The following is an 18,349-nucleotide window of genomic DNA, read 5'->3' on the forward strand; positions in this document are numbered from 1 at the left end:
AATCTCCGGCAAAAGGGACCGAGGTCCACTCAGCCTTCCATCCATCTGTGGTCGGCAAAATGAGTACCCGGCATATGCTGGGGGGTAAAGAAAGGCCGGGGAAGGAACTGGCAATCCCACCCCATATAAACGGTCTGCCTAGTAAACGTCGCAAGACGTCACCCTAAGAGTCGGAAACGACTCGCACTGTAAGTGCGGGGACACCTTTACCTTTACCTTTATAGTTAAATAGCAGGACTTGAAAACTGGTTTGGTGGTTAACAGGCAACCAGTGCAGATCTCTTAGTATGGTGAGATGTGCATCCAGTAAGGTGCACCACTCCTAAATAGTGGCTGGAGCAGATATTAGTGATAATAACTCTAAAGCAAGTGTCCACAGGACTGCAGCATTAATTGCCTAATCACAATAAAAAGCTGCAAAACCACACCTACCATTTCCTTCATTGTTAAAGTTCTAAGCAATACTAGTGATCTTTCACATAACTTGGTCCAGCATTTTTTAGGGCTTTACATAGATCCTCCGTGGAGCATAGTGGTAAGCAGCGGTAATGCAGCCGAAGCTCTGCTCACGGCCGGAGTTCGATTCCAACAGAAGGAGGAAGTCGAATCTCCAGTAAAAGGGGTTGAGGTCCACTCAGCCTTCCATCCATCCGTGGTCGGTAAAATGAGTACCCGGCATATGCTGGGAGGTAAAGAAAGGCCGGGGACGGAACTGGCAATCCCACCCCATATATACGGTCTGCCTAGTAAACGTCGCAAGATGTCACCCTAAGAGTTGGAAACGACTCGCACTATAAGTGCGGGGACACTTTTACCTTTTTTTCCTCCAAAGCCCATATGGCTGAGTGGTTTTTACAAGGTTGTTGTCCTGTTTCCAAAGAGTGGGAATGCTTATGGGTAAGTCAAATGTTCTGTTGATGTTGTGACAGGTATTTAGCTCTGGTTAGAAGATGCTTTATAACATTTTATGTACCATTGTGATTGTGGCATGCTGTTTTTCAGGCATCTGCAGCTTTGGCTAAAAAGAAAGCAAAAGAGTTGCATAAAGAAATAGTAGCATTGTGGCATAAGAAGAAACCAAGTAAGTTATCTGATTGTTATAAAATACTAATAAAATTCCTGCTACTAAAATGAGTTAATCTTTCAGAGAAAGGGCCCATAATCTGTAATCTGAGGTCCTCGTTGAAGGCCCGGTGGGTAGCTGCTAGGGAGAGGGCCTTTTCAGTGGTGGCGCTCAGGCTTTGGAACGCTGCCTGCTGCCTGCTTCAGGTGCCTGGCAAGCCCCTTCTTATTCTCCTAGGGTTTTTGTTTTTTCAGTTTTGTTGATCTGTTTGGATACTCCTTTTTTAAGAGTTGCTGTTCTTAGCTCATTTTAATGTATGAGTTTGCAGTCCAAACCTCCTCCTCCCCCTCCCGGACTTTATAGAGCAACAGGGCCACATCCATGGCTGGAGTGGGGATGGGGACAATAAGATCACTGCGCTAGCTTGGTGGAAATTTTTCCACTGCTATACTTTACCATGGGGACTCTTTCATTTCTAGAATAGCATAAAACCAGTAACATAATGGGTGGGGCAACGAGAATACTAGTCAAATCTAAAATAAAAATTGTAGTTAACTACTATCTGTAGGAAACATGAATATTTATGTGTATAGTTCTTCAGACAGGCTAAAATTATGTTAACTATAATTCCCCCCCCATAAAATCTAAACGATGCCAGAAAGTGTGTGCTACTGAGTTCTAATCACTTAAAACTATTCCAATAAAAATCATTTCAAGTAAATCTTTGAATCTAACACAGAGAGTTGACAGTGTGGTACCCCCCAGTGCTTTCTTTGTCCCCAGCACATGCCCTCTTTTCACTGATTCAGTTCTGATTGGATAACTGAGCAGCGGTGCCTCGCTACATGTAGGCCTATCTTGTTGCTGAAGTGGGGCTGCTGGAATCAGTGGGGCATTTCCTGCTCACTTGCCTGCCCGCACATTGCTTCTGGTGTTGGCAGGCTCTGTGCCTGCAGAGGCCATTCTTTTCTTTGCTGAAAGGGTAGAAGCACCAGAGCTGGCAGCTCCTTCACCCGCCCACCTCGTGCTTGTGACGCATTTGGCACGTTTTCTGGCCATGGAGGCATTTTTTTCTTTATTTTGCTGAGTGGGCAGTGCGTGTCAGAGCCGGTAGCTCCTTCACCCGCCCATCTTGTGTTTGTGACAGTGGCAAGCTCTCTAGCTATGGATGCTATTTGGGGTGAGGTGGGGGGATACACTGACTCTGGTTGGACTTTGGGGTTTGTTTTTTGCAAGGAGTGGGGGAGGACAATGGAGCCAGTGGGACACTTCTCACTTGCCTTTTTGAGTATGGGGGTGCTCGACCTGTGAGGCTTTCTCGCCCTATGGAGTGAGGGTAGAGCTGTGGGGCACTTCTCTGCCTCATTCTGGCAATGGGAGACAGGGTTTTCCTTTGCTTTTTAGCTGAAGTGGGGGGTGGCGGCGTACTTGAACCAGTATGGAAGCATCACTTCTTGCCTGTGATTCGCTCACCTTCTCCCATCAGCCACCACAACACCCTCCCTCAAGCCAAAGCACATGCATGTAAAGAGGCAGCTTCTGAGCCCAGGAGAAGCTAGGTGGTGAGGAAAATTTAAATAAGGCGGAGGGGGAAGAAAATGAATATGAGAGAGAGAGAGTGAGAGTAAATGAATGAATGAATAGCTATGCCTGGCCTTCCTGTGTGCTACTGCTTTCTTCTTTGGAGGCTGCAGTATCTTGGCTGTGGGCTCCCTTGCTTAGATCACTTGCCTGCTAACTACTTGTTTGCCCTTTTAAAAACAGGTTCCCAGCTAGGCATGCACCCACCCTCCTTGGTTTTTGAAAGGACCTTCTCTGGCTGTCTCTTTTTCTCTCTTCACCCCCGCTTCCCTTTCCCTTCATGGCTCTCCCATGCTTGAGTTGTAGATGGGTGGGGGAAGAGAAACGATGACGCTTGCTGCGAGAAGCTTGGCATCTGCTTCTCAGATTCAGTGGTGTAGTGTTTTATATTCCTGCTGCCTCTACCAAATTGTGTGAGTGACTGAGCCAAAATTCCACATGAACTCAATGGCTAAGTAGAATTTAACTCCGGATGTCCTTGGTCAGCTGGTAATTTTGGGCTCTTTCCTTTTCCGTGTGGGATCCAAAAAAAGTCAGAACCTGTAAGAATGAAAATGGATCCTGTTGTGTTTGCATTATTTTTACATGTGATCTCCCCAAATCTCTATCAAATCACAGATCACACATCTCTCCATGCAAAAATCACAGATCCAACACTTTCCAGTACCACCAGAGCACAAAAACTTGCATCTGAGATAGTGCCACCAGATCTGTGTTTTTTACTGTGCAACCTAAAGATACCAATGTAAGCTTTAATTTGATGGTGGTTTTGTAAAACTTGAGGAAATTCACAAGGATCCATTTTGATTCTACTTGATTTGATTTTTACCCAGACCCCATGGGAAAGCTTGGTGTGTATGCATGCACTTTTTCTCTCTGCTAGTGGGCAGCAGAGGGCAGTGCTCATGGCATGTTCTTGGGCCAAAAAAGGTTTTCAGTCCCTGATCTAACAGTTAAAGCATACTTTTGGCTCCTGGGAAAACCTTTCAGATATTTATTGTTGTTATGATATCCCTTCAAGTTGATTTTGGCTTATGGCGACCCTATGAATCAGTGACCTCTAATAGCATCTGTTGTGAACCACCCTGTTCAGATCTTGTAAGTTCAGGTCTGTGGCTTCCTTTATGGAATCAATCCATCTCTTGTTTGGACTTCCTCTTTTTCTACTCCCTTCTGGTTTTCCCAGCATTATGATCTTTTCTAGTGAATCATGTCTTCTCATGATGTGTCCAAAGTATGATAATCTCAGTTTCATCATTTTAGCTTCTAGTGACAGTTCTGGTTTAATTTGTTCTAACACCCAATTATTTGTCTTTTTGGCAGTCCATGGTATGCGCAAAGCTCTCCTCCAACATACAGCATGTAAAATTAGCATGACATACTTTTTTAGTTTTGTTTACATAAAGCACATTGCTGGGGAAAGGATATGAGCAGGGAAAGGCTTCAGAAGCAAAGTAGTACAATGAAGAATGAGCTGGATGCACTTTAATTTGCTTTACATCAATAGGACTGCAGTATTTCCAGCAACAGTTGTTCATTGGTAGAGTGCATGAATAAAAGGTAGCAGGTTTGATCTCTTGGTTTGATCTCTAGGGTTTTTTTTATGTCATTCAATTTGTAAAGGTCCTAATAAGAAAGACTATTCATCTAAGGAGCACAAGGCAGATGAAAATGAAGGGAGACAAAGCAATGACCAACTGAGTCATCAGCATTCTTCACATAGTAAATCCTTAATACGTTCCACTGGTAGTGGAAACCTGTCAACCAAAAGGTATGTGCACTTCAGTAGAGTCTTGGTTTAAAAAATCATGTTCTATAATGTAGCTGCAGTAAATGATGTTACTGTTAAATCAGAAATGAGGAAACTGTGGCCCTGAAGATGTTGGACTGTAACTCTCATCAGCCCCAGTCAGAATGGCCAGCGTCAAGGATGATGGCAGTTGGGAGTCCAGCAGCACCTGGAGGGCCACCGGTTCCCCTTCCCTGAGTCAGAGAGAGGTTCCGAATCATCTGGCAGCAGTTGTAGTATGTGTGTATGTCTTGCATTAAGTAGGCCCCAAGTTCAGTCCCCGACATCTCCAGGTAGGGTAGGCAGAGACCCCTTCCTGTAACCTGGGAGTGCTGGTTCCCGTCAGCGGAGAGTCATCCTAAATTAGATGGACCGGTGGTCTGTCTCAGTAGAAGGCAGCTTCCTATGTTCACTTCTTGGGCATGTTACAACATTGTTACATTTTTGAATATAAACTCTCTTCCGCTTACAGGGTCTGAAATTTATGATAATACTTGTATCATTTTCTGAATCACTTTAAGCTAAATCGACTTGCCTTTTAAGAGCCTAATTCTATATTTAGTTGTTCGTAGCAGAAAGAGCCTCTTGTTTCCAGAGCAGCGGCTATTAGGAGTATCATGCCAAAAGGCATTTTAAAAAGCAAAAAGGAGAGAGTGCTGCTGCCAGCCCCTTGTACAAAATCGAAAAAGCTGTTGAGCGGCTCTGAGAAGCTAAGGCTTGAGGACTTCGTACATGCTCAGAGTTTTCTCCAGCGTCAGTGGCAAGGTGAGGTGGTGGCAGTGGAGGCAAAGCTGCCCTGCTCGTTTTGTGCAAGATGCTGCAGTAGCTTTTGCGCACAGGCTTGAAGTTGCAACACAACGGCTGCATCGCAGAATAAGATTGGGCCGTTCTTCGTAACTGCTCTTCAGTAACAATGTATACTGTTTAACGTATACAGAAAATGTATACAGGAAAATGTATAGAGAACTATGTATACAGAAAAAATAGGAGGGTGTTCTTCCCTCTGCTTCACTTCTAATGTAGATGAATCTGAGAATTCCATAGCCTAGAGATTGTCTCCATCTTTAAAGCAGAAATGTTGATAAGCTTATTTGTCTAAAGATTAATTCTGTTTAGATAGACCATTTGACTTTGATGAATTACCATACTTGCTCTCTAGTGTAAAATATTTTTTATAGGGGTATGGGTTAATTTGTAGAAGAGCACTTTTGCAGATGCTGTATTTGATGTGGTCCACTGCAGGCACAGCACCTGTGTGCAGAAGGATCTGCAAAGGGTATAAGAGAAGAGAGGACATAATAGCTGCCTGGGCGGGGAACCTCTGGCCTGTGGGCCTAACTAGGCCTGCCCTGGTTCCCAGTTCCCCAGAAACCACATCAGTCTGCCCCACTCCTGACCTCATAGCTGTGGAGCATACAAAGGAACAGTCAGGAGCTTAAAGTGAACTCCCAATGGTTCCTTTGCAGGAGGAGCTCCCTGTCAGGGTTGATTGGGAACTCCCAAGTGCTGCTGAGGAAGCATGTCTGCTCCACTTAGAAGTGGTTTGTATTCAAACTGCTCTGTTTTAGGAAGCGGTTTGAAACAGAGCTCGCCCCTTTGAAGTCATGGTCCCAGCACCAATCAGCTGATTAGTGCTGGGGGAGGGCACCTTAAAAGGAGGTTGCTGAACTGCTGATTACAGCAATCCTCTTTGAATTTTGGTGGGTGTCAAGCACCTGGTGTCATTGTGGCATCAGGGGATTGACACGTGGGTGGTGTTGGGAGCCGCCCCAACAAAGTTGGCTTGAGCAGGATGGAAGAATTAGGGATCCAGCCCACCAGCTAGATCCGGTTCCCGACCCCTTTCCCTTGTGCTTTGTGTGCTGCACACACTCAACATGCCATGGGGAACAGGAAACTCATGCATCCCACATTGTGTCCAACTTTTCCCCCTCCTCTCAGATGAGGAATATGAGCTTGTTTAAAACAACTTTTCTTGTTCATAGTTCCCCAGCTAAGAAAGCTGGCCTTAAGAAGTCTCTGCAGTTCGAAGCATATCCCTTTGATTCTGGATCTGAAGGTCATGGCTCTGAGAGTTTAGAAGCATCCGTATCTTCTTTCAGCAACCTAGTAGGCACAGTGGCAGAGACCTCTGAGGACAAATACCGCCTTCTAGACCAAAGAGATAAAATCATGCGACAAGGTAAGAGTTGTTAATGAATTTGGTTAAAAATGTTTGGGAAATATATTGGGCAACCCATGTGATTGTAATATTCACAAATGTGTGAAGGCACCCTACAGCTTTGTAAATATCACCACCGAACAATGGGGAAGTCCTGGGAAAAGTTGAATTGATCCCCCTCCCTGCTAACCTAAAGCAACTGGGATCCTATTTAGCATGTTTAGTTGACTAATTAGTTGACAAAACTAAAAAACTACACCATGTTACCAAAACATGCCGTCTCCTCACATTGTTTAAATATTTAGAAAAAAAATGAAGGTGCTGAAAAATGTTAACATAGTAAGAGTGCAATCCTAACCATGCCTCCTCAAAAATAAGGCCTATTTAATGGGGCTTCCTCCCACGTAAATGGGTTTAGAATTACAGCCTAAATTTAGACTGCCTAAAGAATTGTGCATTATCTGTATAGATATTTACTCGGTATAAAACCTCTTCCCGTGTTCTGTCCATACATTCAGTTGGCACATGGAGGGGTGGAATTGTGCCAGCTCTCCCTTTCCTCTACATGCTCAGCGGACGGTGAGAAGGTGCTCTGTGTGTGTACAACTAAATGTTTAAACAGGAGCCCCAGTTGTGCTAGGCTTCCTGATTGTGAGTAAAGACTCATTACATGATGTGCATACAGCCTCTTCTCAATGTCTGTTGAATGCAGGGAGGTTATGTCAGGAACAGTTGTGTGTGGCAGATGGACAGTGGGGTCATAAGCCAGCAATCTGCTCCACCTCATGTGGATGAAACAGTAGAAGAAGGCTACAGTTTTCAGTTGAAGCTGTGTGTGTGTTATGTGCCTTCAAGTCAGTTATGACTTATGGCGCCCCTATGAATCAGCAGCCTCCAGTAGCATCTGTCATGAACCACCCTGTTCAGATCTTGTAAGTTCAGGTCTGTGGCTTCCTTTATGGAATCGATCCGTCTCTTGTTTGGCCTTCCTCTTTTTCTACTCCCTTCTGTTTTCCCCAGCATTATTATCTTTTCTAATGAATCATGTCTTCTCATTATGTCCAAAGTATGATAACCTCAGTTTCATCATTTTAGCTTATTTTTATTTATTTTATTTATATTCTGCCCTTCCTCCCAGCAGGAGCCCAGGGTGGAAAACAGAAGCGCCAAAAACACTTTAAAACATCAGAAAAACAGATCTTAAAATACATTAAGACAAAACGTTAAAAGCATTTTTTAAAAAAAGCTTTAAAAATCTTTTAAAAAGGTTTAAAAACATTATTAAAAAAAACATACTAACAAGCAATTCTAACACAGACACAGACTGGGATAGGTCTCAACCTAAAAGGCTTGTTGAAAAGAAAGTCTTCAAAAGGCACCAAAAAGATAGCAGAGATGGCGCCTGCCTAATAGTCAAAGGGAGGGAATTCCAAGCGTAGGTGCCACCACACTAAAGGTCCGTTTCCTATGTTGTGCAGAATGGACCTCCTGATAAGATGGTATCTGCAGGAGGCCCTCACCTCCACAGCACAGTGATCAACTGGGTATATAAGAGATAAGACGGTCTTTCAGGTATCCTGGTCCCAAGCTGTATAGGGCTTTGTACACCAAAACTAGAACCTTGAATTTAGCCTGGTAGCTAATAAATAGCCAGTGCAATTCTTTCAGCAGCAGAGTGACATGTTGGTGATACCCTGCCCCAGTGAGCAGTCTCGCTGCTGCATTTTGCACCAGCTGCAGCTTCCGGACCAACTTCAAGGGCAACCCCATATAGAGCGCATTACAGTAATCCAGCCTGGAGGTTACCAGTGCGTGGACAACAGTGGTCAGGCTATCCCAGTCCAGAAATGGCCGCAGCTGTCTTAACAGCTTCTAGTGATAATTCTGGTTTAATTTGTTCTAACACCCAATTATTTGTCTTTTTTTGCAGTCCATGGTATCTGCAGAGCTCCCCTCCAACACCACATTTCAAATGAGTTGATTTTTCTCTTATCCGCTTTTTTCACTGTCCAACTTTCATATCCATACATAGAGATTGGGCATACCATGGTCTGAATGATCCTGACTTTGGCATTCAGTGATATATCTTTGCATTTGAGGACCTTTTCTAGTTCTCTCATAGCTGCCCTCCCCAGTCCCTAGCCTTCTTCTGATTTCTTGACTGTCTCCATTTTGGTTAATGACTGCGCCAAGGTATTACTAATCCTTGACAGGTTCAGTGTCTTCATTGTCAACTTTGAAGTTACATAAATCTTCTGTTGTCATTACTTTAGTCTTCTGGACGTTCTCCTATAGTCCTGCTTTTGTGCTTTCCTCTTTAACTTTCATCAGCATTCGTTACAGATCATTACTGGTTTCTGCTAGTAGTATGGTATCGTCTGCGTATCTTAAGTTATTGATATTTCTCCCTCCAATTTTCACACCTTCTTCATCTTGGTCCAATCCTGCTTTCCGTATGATATGTTCTGCGTATAGATCAGTTTCTCCATATTCTTCCCTTACAGTAGCCTCTTGTGCAGAGTATAGGTTGCACATCAGGACAATTAGATGCTGTGGCACCCCCATTTCTTTTAAAGCATTCCATTGTTTTTCATGATCTACACAGTCAAAGGCTTTGCTGTAGTCTATAAAGCACAGGGTGATTTTCTTCTGAAATTCCTTGGTCTGTTCCATTATCCAACGTATGTTTCCGATATGATCTCTGGTGCCTCTTCCCTTTCTAAATCCAGCTTGGACATCTGGCATTTCTCGCACCATATATAGTAAGAGCCTTTGGTGTAGAATCTTGAGCATGGATTAAAAACAACTACCCAGCGGTTTTTATCCATATATTACATTACTAATTAATTTAGTAAAAGAATGACTTTTTTGCAAAGGAAGATTTTTCATGGAAAAGTATATAACAGCAGAAAGGTTCCGTTCCACAATACTGCCACAGAGAAGCAGCTGCCACGCGATTTGGTTTGCACGTAAATGGAGCCTCAGCTGGACCTTAAAGTGCAAAACTTTAGCTGAATCCTGCTGCTATGGTAATTATAAAGATTGGTTTGTTCTTAGACACCATAAATAGGACTTCCCCCCTAATTAGATCATTATTTGTATCATGTTAACATTTTTTTAATTAATAAATCCAGAAGATCCTCCAGGGGCAGACTGTCTAAACATTTCCTTCTTTTTTTAGCTCGTGTAAAACAAATAGACCTTGGCAAAGCTAAAACCTTTGTTGGCACATGCCCAGATATGTGTCCAGAGAAAGAGCGTTATATGAGAGAGACAAGGAACCAGCTTAGTGTCTTTGAAGTGATCCCAGGAACTGACAAGGTAGTACAGAACAAACATTTTCCATGTTACAACTTGGCTGCTCATTTGTTGTGTTTTGGATCCTTCGAGAAAGCAACTTGGTCTTGCAAATAAAGCCCCAAGCATGTATCAAAAGATTTGCTGTGCTGCAGGTTCTTCTGATATGATCTTGTTGAGATAAAATTACATTTGGTGGGTTTTTTTAAAATGAAGTTATCTAGAGGATTCAGTAAGACAAGAACATTTGGAATTAACTTCTATTTGCTGAGAGCTGTTAGAATCTTATATTTGGGAAAGTTGAGAATCTGTGGTGCCATCTGTTACGAAATGGCATGATAAAACATGGGGTTTTGCATTACTGACAAGGTTAATTTACTGTATTAGTTGTAAGGAGAAACACTACAGACGGGATCTTTTTTGTAAAGAATAATGTAAGGAATAATGTAGATCATTGTAGGAGGTTTGGACTGCCCTTGTATACTTAATGGATTTACAGTGTTTTGAATGTTGTTGGCATTTTTATGTCTCTTTTTCTTCTTTCTCCTTATAGCATGCCTGCCCCCTGTATGTTAGTTTGTTTGTGATTTTTAAAACCCAAGTAGAGTAGATTGCTTACAGCAAAGTTGTGCTTTCAACATGTATTCCTGGATGGATGTTAGTAAAATGGTAGAAACAAGCCATAATTAAGAAACCATGGCTTAGCGTTTTGTCAAAATATTGACCGCTGTACATCAATTAACTCCCTCAGTAAAAACTGACAGTGATTTGTCAAGAGACGTAAATGGTGTAAAAAATATTTTTCAGTTCTTTATCTTGCCTGACACATAGAACATGCCTAAAGAGTTTATTTGGTTGTACTAAAGAGTTTATTTTGTTTTCCATCTCTGAGGTTGACCATGCAGCAGCAATAAAGGAGTACAGCAGGTCTTCAGCGGATCAGGAGGAGCCTTTACCACATGAACTGAGGCCTTCTGAGGTGTTGAGTATGACCATGGACTACTTAGTAACGCAAATCATGGACAAAGGAGAAGGGAACTACCGGGAGTGGTACGATTTTGTATGGAATAGAACTCGTGGAATAAGAAAGGTAACCACCTTGGGGTGAAGCCCTTAGGTTTGACAGGATGCAAGGTAGACTCATCCAAATGAGAGAGATGTATGATGAGATGTCGACAAGGATGCCATCTCATATTTCATTTTGGGTGGGGAATGGGGTTGGAAAGACTGCAGTGAGTAGGTGTAGGGTTTAAAGGTCTACTCTTTCTTATATACAGAACTGGATTACAAGCAGTGTATCTTATGAGCATTTGTTATGCTTATTTTTTATCTAATAACTGTACCAAGTGTTAACTCATCTCAAGCAAACACTTTTTTTTTTGAAGAGGAGGTATTTGTATTTTGGATCCATTTAACTGTTTATAACAATTGGTTACTCAATTTATAGTACTAGTGAGGTTGTTGGATTTAGATACTTCTGTGGAATAGACACACATGGTCTGAAATGAAATAAATAGAACCAATGCAAACATTGCTGGTAGGAACAAAGAAAAGACACACAATCAAAGCAAATTCTTAGACAATCTCCAATACCAACCTCCCTCTCTGTTTCAGTTCTGCCATTTTCTTCTTGGGACAAAGGAGGTTGAAATATGAAGCTCCTCCCCTGCTCCCATCCCCTCAAACTAGAGAAGCGAGCATGGTGCCTGCTATAATAACATTTCAGCACCAGGCGAACACCGCTTTGTGTTTGTCCTAGCAGGCCTTTTACCATCACTGTCCTTTAACATTGTTGATATTTTTAGTCTCTGAAAAATAATGGCCATTTGGCCAGTTTTAACTTTTAGCTGGGCTGAGTTTTGCTGGGTTGGCTGCTGGGTTGTGATTTGTCCCTGTCTATATTAGAAATTATGGCTGGACTTCATTATGCTGTTGGTGGATTGGGTTTATTAATGCATGTTGTACTGCATCATCATGAGTTGTATGTTTTAATCTTGTCTATTTTACTTTGTATTGCCTAGAGACTATTTTTTTAGTAGGTGATTCATAAATTGAACAGAAACAAATAAAATAAAAATCCCAAATACTGTATTTTGCATATACCCAACTCTGCTATTTTCCTGTGCGCTGTGTATTCCCAGTCCTGAGATCCCCCTCCATATGTCTCCATAGCTGATTTCGCTAATCTTGCAGAGAATACTTTCTTTTATCTTACTCATTATGTCTTTTATGTTACTTGCCACATTTTCCTCCTCTTCTTCCTTTGTTTCTTTGCCCCCCTTTGCATGAGATATGACTTGACTTCTCCCTCTTAAACTGCCGTCACCAGATTAAAATTAAATGATCTCTCTAGGGTATTTCTCTTGCTGTCATAAACTTCTGAAGATGGGATCTAAATATGTCTAGAATAATTGCTGTTGTGTTAAACTTCCTACAGGTAGCAGTATTTGAGAAGGCAATGCCTTGTCTTTGAGAATTGTGTAGAGATTTTAAAGGGCGCCATGTAAAGCATGTAAATAGAACTGAAGGTAACCTTTGAGATCTTGTTCTCTTGCATTTGGCCAGGATATAACCCAGCAACATCTCTGCTGTCCTTTGACTGTTTCCTTGATTGAGAAATGTACCCGTTTTCATATCCACTGCTCCCACCATTTATGCGAAGAGCCTATGTCGTCTTTTGATGCAAAGATCAACAATGAGAACATGACTAAATGTCTCCAGAGCCTGAAGGAAATGTATCAGGACCTTACAAACAAGGGTATTTACTGCAAGAGTGAAGCAGAATTCAGGGGATATAATGTCCTCCTGAACCTCAACAAGGGAGATATTCTCAGGTGAATTTTAAAATAGTTAAAGCTTTGATTTGGCCTCTTCCACCCAATATTTGCAGAATTGGTACGGCTGCAGAATGACACAAAGTATTCACTGTTAAGATTATCATTCTGTGATACTGTCATAGAATCGGAATTGGGAGAGAGCAAGAATTCACACAGTCTATTTTTTTGCCCAGAGCCATCCATCCATCCACCAGTTCTTTTACACTTCATCCTACAGAATTATACTGTTTCTAACAAATTGTTAACAGCAAATTTTGGTCTGTGTCCACCAGGGATGGGAATCTTTTTTCTTATAAAGGGCCATTGACCAACAGAAGGAGTCAATTGGACCAAAGCCAACGGTGGACTGAGCCACCCCCTTCTCTCTCTCTCTCTCTCTCTGCAGCTCCCTTCTCTTCCTTCTCTGGCTAGGATAGCTGTGTGTCCTGCATGTGGCATTGAAATGTGGGGGAATGGTGACATTTGCTGCATACTTACAAGGTGACTGAAAGATTTTTTTTCTTGCCACGTTTCCTAAAGTACAGCTGGCTGGGAGACTGCGTCAGAGAGCCTCACACCACTGTGAGTGGTCATGTGAGGTTTCTTCCCCAACCCCAAGGCAAGAAGAAAAACCTAGAGTGCCTCATAAGTAATGGTGGCAAGCACCCTATCCCTGAAAATTCTAATAAAATTTATATTGCAGCACATGGGGCTGAGAGAGAGAGAGTGTGCTATATAAGGGGTTAGATTCATGATGCATGTCAAGAAAACCTCTTTATCAAGAGAATTTCAGTGCTTAAAAAAGACAGAGAACTTTGTGTTTCAGCTCACCTGTTTTGGTCCCCCCCCCTCAAATAGCTGTTTTTGATTCTCATGTACTTGCTTTCTTCTTAGGGTCTGGCCCCATCTGCCCCAGCCTGGGTCGACCCTAGGGACAATCCCTGTGGGCCAGATGAAATTTGGTGCCTGCTGGATTCAGCCTATAGGTTAGGGGTTTCCCACTTGAGGTCTTTAGGGTCAACAGCGTAGCTTCATTTGTATTTAACAGTACTCCAAAACAGAAGGTTCTTGTTCAGTACCCTGTAAAGACGATAGCACTGATAATTCTTCTGCTTGGAACAATCAAGGATTTTGCTTTCAGTAAATTTAGAAGTAAAGTCATATCCATATTCCTTAACCTGCAAGGATAAGCACTGCAAAGGTGTGCAGAAAGCAGAATGGAACAGAATGCTTTTTTATAGCTTGAGTTAAACAACAATGAGCGAGGCTCCTTAACATATGCTTTCATCAACTTTAGCCCATTTCTTTGGATGTATGAAGTATTATCTGTAGTCGGTAGTGAAAGTCATGCACACATAGATATAGAATAACAAAGGGTAAACAGTGTGGCCAAAGGGCCACGAGAAGCCCTTGCATCTCACACACTCCTGGCCACACAATTAGCAGTTATTTTCTTCGCTGCTGTGTCGTGTCTCTGTCCCAACCAATGTTTTCCAAGAAGACCCATGCCGTGATAAATCGGTTAGTCTTTTAAGGTGGCAAAAAAACATCGGTTTTGTTATAGAAGACTAACATAAGCTATCCCTCTGGAGTTAGTTAAAATGTAAAATATGTCTAAATAGTTCCAATCAGATACGTAGAAGTTAAAATAAATGTTTAACTGCTTCATCTGCATCAGGGGTAGTCTTCAGTTAAATTGTAAGCCTAAAGACCTATGTGTTCTTGTTGCATTTTTATGTGTGCAACAGATGTAGCTTCCCTGTTAGCATTAAAGCAAGTAAACTCTTCTCCTTTTTCTCAACAGAGAAGTGCAACAGTATCGCCCAGCTGTCCGAAACTCCACTGAAGTTAGATTTGCAGTTCAAGCCTTTGCTGCATTAAACAGCAATAACTTTGTCAGGTTTTTCAAACTTGTGCAGACAGCATCGTACCTGAATGCATGCTTGTTACATTGCTATTTCAGTCAGGTAAGAAATAGCACTTAACTGAGGTGATAGTAAGGGAGGGAAAAATCCAAAATGTGCATTTCTTAGGTTCCTGACACTTTTTGTTTTTTGTTTTAAAAACATTCCAAATAATTAAGGACGGAGCAAGTATCTCTGAGTATATCTTACTTATTGGAAGAAACTGCGTATCAAATGTAGGAACATGAAGCTCAGTTTCTGGTCAGTAGGACAGGGGAGTAGACAGCAAAGTGCTTATTCCTGGAATGTACGGCCCAAACAGAACTTTGATGTCTTCCTGGACAGAAGGGTCCTCCCTGTCATTTGGCTGTTCTTTGGATTCTGCAATAGATGATACAGGAAATGTGTTTCTTCTGGTGTCTGCTGTCATACCGTGCTGACTTAGAATGGAAATTTGATTTATTGTGAGGTTTCTCCTAGGAGCAAGGAGAGGAGAGAGACTCTTTTCAGGCCTGCTTTCCATTTTTCTGGGGACAGAGTTACTCGCTGTCTTTGCACAGTAACGTGGACTCCATTGGAGTCCTGTCTGTCCTGTCTTCTCTTGAGTTTTTCTCTTTATATAGTTCATTCCCATTGGAACGGCTTACGCCTGTCTTCTGCAGGAAGATATATTAACGGGGTTTTTTGTCTGCCTGCTGATCAGAATATCACAGTAAGACCAATTTTCCACTTAGGGTTAGAAATTTTACAAACCTTTATGTCCCAAGGCTTAGTACACCTGGGTTTTTAAAAGATGTTAAAGAATTATCTGCTGCAGTTTGGGAAATGTTGGTCCATGGAAGCCTCAAAATTTGTCAAGTGAAAAGCCAAGTAGTTATAACTTAAGCTTCTTTTTCCTTGTCATGACATGAGAAGTCAAAATATATTATGTACCTTAATTTAATTTAAAAATTATTAATGGGAGCTTCTAAAATCTTTTTCAGATTCGTAGAGATGCTTTAAAGTCACTCAATATTGCTTATACTGTGAACGCTCAGAGGTCGACCATCTTTCCACTGCATAATGTGGTCCGCATGCTGCTGTTTAAGAACTTTGAAGACGCAACTGATTTCATAAGCTATTATGGCTTAAGTGTGTCTGATGGGTAAGTGCTAGATATTGTTTTAAGGAGACTTAGTGTATCCCACAGACTATAAGAAGAATCTGGGGCAAAAGTTTAAGGGGTGGAGAATGAGATGGATTTCAAAGCATCTGAGACCAGCATCTCCTTCAAGAGGGTTGATCCCCTGCATTTTCTTCTTTGTTCCACCCCCATTGAAAGAATCAAATCTTTACACTGAAAAGGTGGCCCTTACTTGAGGCCAAGCTTGATTATTTCCTCTTGTTGAACAGCTCTCTCCTAATAATTAATAGGGCTAGCTATACTTACTGCTTGTATTAGATTTTTTTTGGCTTTTGACTCTAATCTTGACTGAAGTTGAATCCAGATCATGGTGGTAGTAATGGCTGGAATCTGGGAGCTACAGTGGCATTCTTTAATGGAGCTAAGCGCCACTGTGGTCTGGTGCCATCGCTGTTCTCAGAAATAAGGGAGCTAGTGTAAAGCCGAGCGACCATCTAGTTGTACATGCTATACATATTTACAAACAACCATGTAAAAGTCTTTAGCCTTGGGATCAGCTGGTATGTGTCTTATATTTTGCTTTTGCAGTTTTGTGGAGCTGAATCGGTCTGCTTTTTTGGAACCGGAAAGCTTGCCGAAGCCAAAGAAATCATTGTTTGTTGGGCAGAAGCTAACTGTTTCTATTGGGGAAATTGTCAATGGAGGATCTCTACCGCCTGTGATTCGCCATGTACCTCTGTATAGTTTTAATGCACAGAACAAGTACACAGGAGAGAATGCTGCAGTGGACTCAGCCAGCAATAGTCAGAAAGTCAGTGTTGATCTGACAGGTAAGCTAGAACTTGCACACCCAAAAACAGGAGTCGGGTAAGAAATTGTGGCCTTGCATTGAAGGAGAATTCCCTGGAAAGCTTTCTCTGTTCTGGAAAAAAGCGTGCTTTAAATTTGACTTGTTTTTGTCTTTACTAAACTTGGTGTTTTGCATTCATTAAAATGGGTTAAAGCTGTATTGATTGATTAAATCTAAGAACAATAACTGAGCCCTAAAATAGGTTTTGTATCCTTGATTTAATTTGTTAACAGCATGCCCTCTGTTACTGAGATAGGGATTTTTCCATTCAGAATCGGCTGTGAATAAACCTGCCCTGTTTTGAAGCAAAAAGTGGTTTGAAAAATATTAAAAATATTTTTGTATTGAAAATAGTGTTTACGCTTCTAAGCAGCAATTACCTCTTAGCAGCTGGATCCTTTATCTCTTGTTTTTGCCCACAGAGACAAGAGCAGAAGGGAGTAGCGTAGACTCCGAAGTACTTCAAGCTCAGCCTTCGTCGTTACTGTTACCACTCCTACCAGCACCGTTGCCTTCCACCGCAGGGTCAATCTTTCAGCCTATTGCACAGCCTCCCCCTCCCAGACTTCAGCCTGTTTACAGTGATACCGTAAGGAGCTTCAGAAAATGTGTTCTGTTTTATTGTCACGCAGTTCTTTCAACACGAGGAACCTTTCTTTTTGCATTTCAATCTTCTATTTTAACATATGAGCTCTCGGTATAATTTTAAAAAGGGGAATGCGATACAATACCACATAGGACGATATAACTAACCATTTGGCAAGATAGATAAAGGGGTATTTGGTGTAGGGGACCAAGAGAAAGGGTTGTGTTGACTGACAAACTTATAGGAAGATAATCAAGGATATGCTACAGTAAATTATATATATATATTCAGTAGCGTAAAAGTGTGTAAGGTCACTTCGCTTGAGAACACATTTTTATTACACATTTATATTACTGTATTATGTATGCCTTAGTGTGGTGACAGGTGCTAGCATAATGCAGCTACAGCATAGGCACATGCAATCCTTAAATTTCTTAGGCAGGGCCTTTCCTCTCAGCGTGGGGAGTCCTAATAATCCCACAGCGCAGATTTGGAATATTGTGTGTGGTAATAATCAGATTCAGTTGTAACAAATCTAAAAAAGCACAGTTTGAACAGTTGCAGGGATCGAGAATCTCCTTTATGAACAGAAGTTGAATTGAGTGATCATTGGTTTAGGACTGAAGTCTGTACAGCAGGATTAGGGGTACATTACTTGGGTTAATGGACTATTAGACCCAATCTGAAGGTGTGTACCTAGCAGAGATACACAGTATGTCTGCAATAGTCTTCTATAGCAGTTGCCAAACTAAATCTCTTGATTGTGTTTCAGTGTAGAGATGTATACAAATGTATGTGAGTTATACAAATGTATGTGATGTATGTGAGGCTCCACGAGCTAGAGGGAGCCCCAGCTGACGAAGCGTCAAGGCGAGTTAAGCAGCAGAGCGAGTTCGGCAGCAGGGCGAGGAGGCCTGGGCCCCCCACTCTGCCCGTCTGTTCCCTGACCTCAACTAAACCGCAGTCTCCAACCCATTGACGTAATAAACCTAAACAAAACTATGCAGGTAAGAAGCCAGCAGGGGTGTGGGGGCTTTCCAGTGTTTTGCACCGCCTGCAGCATGTACGACTATCTGCCTGTTGGACAGAAGTCGTGGGTATGCTCTCGGTGCAATGAGCTCCTGGCTCTCTGGGAACGACTTCATTTCCTTGAGGCCAAGGTGGCGGACCTGGAAAAGC

The 18,349-nt window shown here is 42.1% G+C and overlaps 1 protein-coding gene across 2 annotated transcripts in view; it reads left to right on the forward strand.

The window, feature by feature from the left end:
• Positions 1-18,349, forward strand: part of MCM3AP (minichromosome maintenance complex component 3 associated protein) — a 97,412-nt gene that overhangs the window by 9,270 nt on the left and 69,793 nt on the right. For both annotated transcript variants that reach the window (XM_061607629.1, XM_061607630.1), the window contains exons 4-13: positions 1,003-1,081; positions 4,268-4,415; positions 6,419-6,615; positions 9,776-9,915; positions 10,784-10,981; positions 12,457-12,725; positions 14,512-14,674; positions 15,595-15,755; positions 16,323-16,564; positions 17,007-17,173. In XM_061607629.1, coding sequence (XP_061463613.1) covers positions 1,003-1,081; positions 4,268-4,415; positions 6,419-6,615; positions 9,776-9,915; positions 10,784-10,981; positions 12,457-12,725; positions 14,512-14,674; positions 15,595-15,755; positions 16,323-16,564; positions 17,007-17,173 — 1,764 coding nt within the window. The remainder of the gene's footprint in view (positions 1-1,002; positions 1,082-4,267; positions 4,416-6,418; positions 6,616-9,775; positions 9,916-10,783; positions 10,982-12,456; positions 12,726-14,511; positions 14,675-15,594; positions 15,756-16,322; positions 16,565-17,006; positions 17,174-18,349) is intronic.

The sequence above is a fragment of the Rhineura floridana genome, chromosome 2 (assembly GCF_030035675.1).
Source record: "Rhineura floridana isolate rRhiFlo1 chromosome 2, rRhiFlo1.hap2, whole genome shotgun sequence".
Taxonomy (NCBI): Eukaryota; Metazoa; Chordata; class Lepidosauria; order Squamata; family Rhineuridae; genus Rhineura; species Rhineura floridana.